This window comes from Dendropsophus ebraccatus, chromosome 6 (assembly GCF_027789765.1).
Source record: "Dendropsophus ebraccatus isolate aDenEbr1 chromosome 6, aDenEbr1.pat, whole genome shotgun sequence".
In the NCBI taxonomy this organism is placed as follows: domain Eukaryota; kingdom Metazoa; phylum Chordata; class Amphibia; order Anura; family Hylidae; genus Dendropsophus; species Dendropsophus ebraccatus.
In genome coordinates, this window is record NC_091459.1 from 109,520,187 (window position 1) to 109,530,095 (window position 9,909).

A 9,909-nucleotide genomic window follows, 5' to 3' on the forward strand; every position below is an offset into this window, starting at 1 on the left:
GATGACGCGGCCACGTCATCAGCTGCTCAGCCGCGATTGGCTGGGCACAGTTATGCTCAGCCAATCGCGGCTGAGCTTTGGATGACGCTGCAGAGGGCGGCCGGCACTCGGGAAGATCCGCCAAGCTCCCGAAGAAGACGTCACTGCTGACGATCGGAGACCGTGGTCGGCACGCGACAGGTAATGTATAGCGCACCACACTTCCGGGTACACGGGTGGGGGTGGTGGGACACGGGGAAGGGGGCCATTCACAGACATAACATACATTACAAAGTTGTATAACTTTGTAATGTGTGTTATTCTGTGAATAATTTTTTATCGCCGGACAACCCCTTTAACTAGGCCACGAGGGACATGGCTGGGGGGTTAACTAGGCTACCAGGGACATGACTGAGGAGTTAACTAGGCCACGAGGGACATGGCTGGGGGGTTAACTAGGCTACCAGGGGCATCACTAAGGATTCAAATCAGGTACAAGGGGCATCACAGAGGGTTAACTACAATAGCAGGGGCATTAGGGGAACAATACTTTGCCTTGTTCGGGTGCTGCAAACCCCTGCTACTAACTGCCGCGCACCTCGAATGAGTGCGGCCCTCGAATGATTTTATTAAGGCCCGACCGGCCCTCAACATGGAAAAGGTTCCCCACCCCTGCATTACACAAACAGGTCAGAGAGGATATGCAAAGTAGCTCTCACACCACTTTTCAGGTTAGTTTTCTCTTTCTGCTCCAACTAGGAATTTTAGGGCATGACTAGTATACTGAAATACTGTGTCAAGTTTTGGAGACCTCACCTACTAAAAAATATTGATAAAATAGGACGGGTACAAAGGGCTACAAAAATGGTGGAGGGTGTCAGGCATAAAACATATCAGGAAAGACTTAGGGCCCTATTCCATGGGACGATTATCGTTAAATCGTTCGAATCTAAACGATAATAATTCGTTTAAATAGCAGTTAACAATTAACGACCGGACGAGAAATCGTTGATCGTTTAATAAGACCTGGACCTATTTTTATCGTTGCTCGTTCGCTAATCGATCGCACTGAATAAGACGTCGTTCGGTTGTTCGCAGTAGTGACGAATGCAATAGCGACGACAAGACAACCGCAAGAACGATCATAAGTAACGATTATCTTTCCATGCAAATGGGTGAACGATTTCAGGTCTTTCGCACTAGCAGTTGTTTTGATCGTTTATCGTTAATGATTATGTGAACGATAATCGTCCCGCGGAATAGGGCCCTAAAGTGATACTGTGTCCTCCAACCCACCTCCCCAAACCTCTTGTACCATCAATTGGATAAGATTCCTTCTCGATCGTGTCTTCCAAAATGCGCCCAGTGCTTTGGTTATGGTAAAAAATGATCTTTCAATCTGCAGCAGCCGAGTCAATGAGGTATGGCGGCGTGGCCTAGAGTGTCTGTGCCCCAGCGATGCCTCTCTTTTCTTCCTCACGCCCTCCTCATCATTAGGAACGCCCTCTATTTCCTCTATTCATCACTTGTCTAAACAGTGCACGTGCCAAACCTCATTGACTCGGCTGATGCAGATAAAAAGATATTTTTTTACCCTAATCAAGACCCCAGCACATTTTAAAACACACGACCAGGAAGAACTAACTCTCATCAATCAGATGGTACCAGTGGTTGGGGGGGGGATTGGTGGATACAGTATAGCTTTAAGGATCCAAATCTTTATAGTCTGAGGGAAAGAAGGGAAAGGGGGACATGATTGAAACCTTTAAATATATTAAACATCTAAATAAGGTTCAGAAGGGAAGTGGTTTCTATTAGAGACTGAACACAAGAACAAGAGGACACAGTGAGAGGTTAGTTGGGGAAAGGACCATAAGCCACGTGAGAGAATATTACTTTACTGAAAGAGTAGTATATACTTGGAATAAACCTCCAGCAGATGTGGTTGATAAATCTACAATAACTGAATGTAAACCTGCCTGGGATAAGCATGTATCTATCCTAAGAAATGATATAAGGGAAGACTAGATGGGCCAGGTGATCTTCTGCCAACAGTCCTCTATGTTTCTATGTATGCCAAGCCAAAAATCTCCACAGCAGGAAAGAATACCCATCTGTAAACCGGTCACTAGTGTTTGTTTAAGTTTTTTGCGTCAGGCTTAAAAATGTCCCTGCAGCGCCAATGCTCCTTGGATTTATGTAGAGGTGCAATGCCTCTACATGGTGAAACCTATGCCGGATCAGAGCTGGCGTAGGTTTCTTTAACATTTTTCAGCAGAAAAAATGTCAAATTGAGCGGACCACCCACCGATCCGCCCCCTCGCCACACGCTCCCCACACTCATAATTAGTATTTAAATATTTTTCTTTCCAAAACCACAATTTACTTTATTTACCATTTTTGCTTTTTCCTACAGCAATCTGAGCACCTTGAAGCTGATGTATGCTTTGGTCACCTTCTTTGGAATATCAATGATCATTTTGATGTTTTATGACCTTGATGTAGTACAAAGGTAAGGAGGTGATCATTGCATTATTGTGATCATTACTTTTTTCAATATCAATTGGTCTAATGTTTTTTTTAATCTAATTTCTGTAAACTAAATTCACACTGGTGCTTGTGACACTTATTACATATACACGAGCAGGACTTTTCTAGTAGGGCACCCTTTATCTATACAGACACAATATAAAATATCCTTATTTTGGATGGTGGTGTCTTATTCCCCTACATTCATAACTAACAGAATTTTAGTGGCTTACTAGATGCTAAGCTGACCGATCAAGCCCTCTCATTGAGAGTAGGTAGCGATGATGAATCTCCATGAGTTGTTACTCACCTGATCAGGTTGTGGTGTGGTAAAGTCTGAACATTTCCCCAATAAATATTTAGGCTATGTTCACACAGTGTATAAACAAAGGCCACTGTTTGGCTTGTTCTTTGCGGCTGAAATTACTATCCGCCGCAGGAACATCATTTTATTTTATTTGGATTGCAAGCACATTTGGGTGTGCCTGAAATCCAATTAACCATTGAGTCCGTGCAATGTACGGTCAGCAGAACGACCATATATTGTGTGGACACAGTGGGATTAACGGCCGTTGTTTCTGCATTAGAGGCCACAAATAATAGACATGTCGGCCGTAGGAGAACAATGGCAATTGTTTAATACAATGTGTGAACAATGGCCGTTGGTCCCCATAAAGTTCAACGCAGTGCAGTATGAACATAGCCTAACAATGACTTCCGTTTTATTAGAATTTCTCTGTTAACCTCATTGAGCTAATATTTTTGCTGTCCAGGCATGATGGGAATTGTAGTTTTGCAAAAGCTGGAGGGCCGGAGGTTTACCATTTAAATACATCTGACCCCTTTGATATCTAAAGATCCGGGACGCCAGCAGTCACTTATCCAACATTTACATGTAAAATGTAGGTGTAAATAGTTTTTTGCATTCGTCTTAACCCCACTTATTGAAGGCTACAGCCTACAATCTTATACAAAGTAACAAAAAGGTAATGTAAGCTACGTACGTCATACGTGGTGTATCTAAGTCCCAGGAATGGAGCATATAAGACTTGGCTTCAGTGTAATAACTTCTTAGGGCTGTGTTCCTACTACGTCCAGGTTTTTGGACGGCTGTCATATTTACGGCAAATAACAGCCATTATTCCAGAATGACGGCTGTCCAAAAAGGCGGCCATTCAATGTCCAGAAAAAGTTATAATGGGAACATAGCCTAACCATGGCATAATACAATATGTAACAATCAATACATTTTGGGAATACATGGTAATGTGCACTGGTGGATGAAGTAGGGAGTTTAAAGGGTTAAATAATTGTTTCCTGCACTATAAGTAATTAGGAACCAGATTATTCTACAAATACTTTTTGTTCTTTCGAGTAGGTTTTCACCTCCAGCATACAGATATGATGAACAGAACCTAAAAATGTTATCGAGACTGGAAGAATATCTCAGTAAGGAGGATCTATTAGAATCAGACTGGAAGGAGCTGCTGGAGCTTCTGGAGATGTTGAAGATGCATAAAAAAGCTCTGAGCAAGAAGCCCATCAACCAGACGCTTTACAGAGAGAAGACCTCCTGCCAACCCCGATCACACATATTCTTCCTGAAAATGCACAAGGCGGGGAGCAGTACTATAATGAATATGCTCTTCCGCTATGGGGAATTTCATAACCTGACATTCGCTTTCCCAAAAGAAAAATACAACTATATGTACCCAGAATACTTCTCAGTACACAATGTATATGGCTTCTCTTCCAAACAACTGCAGAAGTTCAACATCATGTGCCATCACATGCGCTTCCGTCTCACAGAGGTATCTCTTGGCTTAATGTTATGCTACATTCCCTATAGTATTAATAGAATATATACTGCAATAATTATAATACACTAACCTGGCTTAAATTAGAAGTCCGGAATTTTTTTTATTTAAGTATTGTATTGTATCGTCCCCCAAAATAACCGATATACACTTATTACGGGAAATGCTTATAAAGTGCTTTTTTCCCTGCACTTACTACTGCATCAAGTCTTCACTTCCTGGATAACATGGTGATGTCACTTCCTGGATAACATGGTGATGTCACTTCCTGGATAACATGGTGATGTCACTTCCTAGATAACATGGTGATGTCACGACCCGACTCCCAGAGCTGTGCCCGCTGTGGCTGCTGGAGAGGATGATGACAGGGGGACACTGAGGGACACAGGACACTGAGCATCCCCCTGCCATCATCCTCTCCAGCAGCCATAGCCCGCACAGCTCTGGGAGTCGGGTCGTGACACCACCATGTTATCCAGGAAGTGATATCACCATGTTATCCAGGAAGTGACATCACCATGTTTATCCAGGAAATGAAGCTTTGATGCAGTAGTAAGTGCAGGGAAAAAAGCACTTTATAAGCAAGCTTTATTTCCCGTAATAAGTGTATATTGGTAATTTGTATAACTTTTGTGGGATAAGATATATGTGGGTATGGTATTATACCTATGATGGAGAAAGATGAGAGAATTTATACCTGAGAGACGGGAGACTTCCTGGATAACATGGTGATGTCACTTCCTGGATAACATGGTGATGTCACTTCCTGGATAACATGGTGATGTCACTTCCTAGATAACATGGTGATGTCACGACCCGACTCCCAGAGCTGTGCGCGCTGTGGCTGCTGGAGAGGATGATGACAGGGGGACACTGAGGGACACAGGATACTGAGCATCCCCCTGCCATCATCCTCTCCAGCAGCCATAGCCCGCACAGCTCTGGGAGTCGGGTCGTGACATCACCATGTTATCCAGGAAGTGATATCACCATGTTATCCAGGAAGTGACATCACCATGTTATCCAGGAAGTGACATCACCATGTTTATCCAGGAAATGAAGCCTTGATGCAGTAGTAAGTGCAGGGAAAAAAGCACTTTATAAGCAAGCTTTATTTCCCGTAATAAGTGTATATTGGTAATTTGTATAACTTTTGTGGGATAAGATATATGTGGGTATGGTATTATACCTATGATGGAGAAAGATGATAGAATTTATACCTGGGAGACGGGAGACAGAATCATAGCTAACCCCCCCCCCCCCCCCAGATAAGTATTCACCTGTATACTGTATCTGGTAAGGATGGTGTATATAAGGAGGGAAAGAGATAATGTGTCTAGGTCCTCTATACTGCATGCAGTTGGGAGCTGATATATCTGTGTTAGGGTAGCTTGCCACGTACCGTATCGCTGCATTTTTATCGCTGCATTTTTATCGCTGCGTTTTTGGTGCGATTTTTACACATGAGTTTTGCCTTTTACATGAAAATCAAAACTCGCATGTAAAAATCGCACCAAAAAAGCAGCGATAAAAACGCAGCGTTAAATATGCAGCGATACGCTACGTGTGAAGGCACTTTTAGGCTGGGTTCGCACTACGTTTTGTTTTGCAAAACAGATGAAAAACAGATGAAAAAACTGATGCATTTGTGTGCACCTGTTTTGATCAGTTTTTCCATTGACTTCCATTATAAAAAAAAAGATCAAAATGCATGTAGCTGACAAAGACAAAGACACAAAGACGTAGCTTTGTGTCAAAGACACAAAGACACAAAGACGTAGCTGACCTTATTTTTGTGTACGTTAAAAAAGAAAGGGATGCGTTTTGATCCATTTCTTTTATAATGGAAGTCAATGGAAAAACAGATGAAAATGGATGCACACTAATGCATCAGTTTTTTGAAAATACGGATGAAAAAAAAATGTGTGAACTAATGTGTGCCTAATACAAATACTAAGCTGAAAAAGTGGTGTATTGCACATGTTGCACTCCCAGTGATCACCAGCCTTAATGATACAGGTGTATGCTCACTATGTATGGTTGTGCTACAAACATAACACTGTTGCATACGTTGAGAAAGAACAGCTGGTGGGGTGCCATGGTTCCGCTTAGTTGCTCCGGTAAGTACTGTGTAGAAGAGGATCCCCCGATGCTTCACTTAGAGAGCTAATAAAAGCTAAGAAATAAATTTATTTGCTTCTTAAAAAGGTTATCAAGGTATAGAAAAGTATGGCAGTTTTCTTTCAGAAACAACACCACTGTGCTTTTTGTAACCCTGGAAAACCCCTTTAAGGCTCTGTTCACATTACGGTTATGGTTTCTGTTACACATCAGGACAGTAACGCCTGTGGGGCCCTATTAAATTATAATGGGGTCTGTCACAGGGGAAGAATAGCGCTCCATTCTGCCCTATTCTCCCTGTTAAATCCTATAGAATAGGTTGGTGAACACAACCTTTAAGATACATCTTCGGTCTAGGATATATATATATATATATATATATATATATATATATATATATATATATATATGCACAGAGATATTCTGCAACTGAACACTGACATTGTTAGAAAATGTTATTTTGCCTGATAAATGATACAGTATTATATTACTATATTACAGATAGAAAAGGTCATGCCCAGTGATACCTTCTATTTTACCATTCTGAGGAACCCAGAGACCCTGATGGAATCATCCTTTGCATACAACAGACGCTCAAGTTCCTTCAATTCCTCTACAAGTTTAGAAGACTTCCTAAATAACACCAGCAGACTATATCGCAGTCATGAATCAGATAGTGCTTATGCTAAAAACCTCATGACCTTTGATCTTGGTTTTAACCACAATGGACCTGAGTCATTGGAGCACAGCAATCTGCTGTGTAATGTGGTGGATGCAATGTTTGATCTGGTCCTGATGACTGAATACTTCGATGAGTCTCTGGTGCTCCTCCGACATGCCCTCTGTTGGACATTTGATGATGTCCTGTCTTTTCCTCTCAATATTAGAAAGACAACCAGCAGACATGTTCTCTCTGTGGAGACCAAGGAGAAAATAAGAACTTGGAACCAGCTGGATTGGCAATTGTACGTCTACTTTAATAATTCCTTTTGGAATCGCGTGGACAAGTTTGGGAGGGAACGTATGGAGAGCGAAGTGAGGGAGCTAAGAAATAGAAGAGCGCAGGTTTCTGAGAAATGTCTGTATGGCCAAGTGGAAGCAAGTAACATCAAAGACAAATCAATAGTTCCGTATCAGCCTGATTCCATCACCATTCTTGGATATAGGCTGAAGCCGGAGCTAGACAAAGGGGATCGCTTCCTATGTCATAGACTTGTTATTCCAGAAATACAATATACTAACCTGTTGTGGGTCAATCAGATTAGAAATAAAACTAAAACACATATGGTGGACAAGGTGCAAAAAGGACAAAAATCAGTCAGGACCAACCTAATCTCTGCTAAGTCCATCCAGAGGAAGGCAAAAAAACACTTTAAGAGGCGGATGCGGATTGCCCCATATCAGGGCAAAAATTCCTTCCTGAATCCATATATGGCAATAAGAAAAAAATCCCGGATCAACACACAATTTCCCGAAATCTAGTACCTATCTTGTAGTATTATATCTCTCTCTCTAGCTTGTTCAATGAATTAGCCATGACAACATCATGTGGCAGAGAGTTCCATAGTCTCACTGTACAGTGAAGAATCCCTGTCTGTGCTGATGGTGAAATCTTACATAGTAACATACAGGGCCGGTTTTAGACTAAATGTGGCCCTGGGCAAAGTTGAGCAAAGTGGGGCCCCAAATGCTGAAATATTGTAGCAGCAATGTAAGGTTCCCATACACTTGTTGGTGGTACCGGCTGCTAGTGGTGGGTTCGGCCATCAGTGTAAGGTGAATGGGGCACTTTGTACAGTCCTCTGACATGATATCAGTGGACATATGGGGTTGGGCTTGATGGAAAATCAACATCCAACCTCTTTGTTCTCAGAGAGACAAGCAGTCATCAGATCTGTCTGGCTATGGCTTACCCCTCCTATAGAGAACACAGAAACGCTCAGCTGTGCCGAACATTCCTGTGTATGGGGAGGACAGGGCCAGATGAGATTTTATATCTCATTAGTGATGTGTGTGCAGCCCTTGCTGTATATAGTGAACAATGAAGATATATACTAGCTGATCACGTTCCCCCATGTCCTCAGGCCTTGTCTGTGGGATCCCCCAGTCCCAGCTCTCACTTCTGGTCCTCTCTCTGAGGTGACAGGCCGTTCAGCCAATCACTGGCCGTAACGAACAGACAAGGCCTGAGGACACCGGGGAACATGATCAGGTAAGTAACAGCTTTATTATGTTATACGCACAATCATCAGACAATGATTTTTATACTTGCCAAAAGACAATGATCAGCTGATTACAGTTGTCTCTATATACACAGAGAGATATCGGCCAGGTTAGGACAATTTTTGCTCTGTATATTAGGGCCCTTAGTCACATTGAGTTAATTCAGAAGGTTACATGCCGGGACTGCCGCCACATGCCGGGACTGCCGCCACATGCGGGGACTGCCGCCACATGCGGGGACTGCCGCTACATGTCAGGACCGCCGCTAGTGGTGTAAACACAAAAACTATTTATATGCATTGTTTTAAAAAATAAAATAAAAAATCACTCTATCAGGACCAAATATTACCTCCATACCGTTATTGAAGAAAACTTTTCTTATATATAGGCCAATATTACCACCATAAAGTGACTGCCCCATAATGACACTATATACACGCCAATATTAGCACCACACCATGACCGCCACATAATGATTCTATATACACTATATACAGACCAATATTACTACTATAGACTGACCACCGCATAATGACTCTGTATACACTATATACAGACCAATATTACTGCCATAGAGTGACCACCACATAATGACTCTATATACACTATATACAGACCAATATTACCGCCATAGAGTGACCATCACATAATGACTCTATATACAGACCAATATTACTGCCATAGAGTGACCACCACATAATAACTATATACACTATATACAGACCAATATTACCGCCATAGACTGACCACCACATAATGACTCTATATACAGACCAATATTACCGCCATAGTGTGATCACCACATAATGACTCTATATACACACTATATACAGACCAATATCATGTGGCGGTCACTGTATGGCAGTAATATTGGTCTGTATATAGTGTATATAGAGTCGTTATTCAGCGGTCAGTCTATGGCGGTAATACTGGTCTGTATATAGTGTATATAGAGTCATTATGTGGCGGTCACTCTATGGCGGTAATATTGGTCTGTATATAGTGTATATATAGAGTCATTATGTGGCGGTCACTCTATGGCGGAAACAACTCTATATACACTATATACAGACCAATATTACCGCCATAGACTGACCACTGCATAATGACACTATATATACACTATATACAGACCAATATTACTGCCATAGAGTGATCACCACATAATGACTGTATATACACTATATACAGACCAATATCATGTGGCGGTCACTCTATGGTGGTAATAATGGTTTGTATA

The 9,909-nt window shown here is 41.9% G+C and overlaps 1 protein-coding gene across 1 annotated transcript; it reads left to right on the top strand.

Moving 5' to 3' along the window:
* The first annotated feature begins 2,189 nt into the window (after positions 1 to 2,189).
* Positions 2,190 to 7,928, top strand: LOC138795256 (galactose-3-O-sulfotransferase 2-like). The gene is made up of 4 exons (XM_069974250.1): positions 2,190 to 2,230; positions 2,396 to 2,491; positions 3,887 to 4,319; positions 6,948 to 7,928. Exons 1-4 carry the CDS (start codon positions 2,190 to 2,192, stop codon positions 7,926 to 7,928), a joined length of 1,551 nt encoding a protein of 516 aa, XP_069830351.1.
* The last annotated feature ends 1,981 nt before the right edge of the window (positions 7,929 to 9,909 follow it).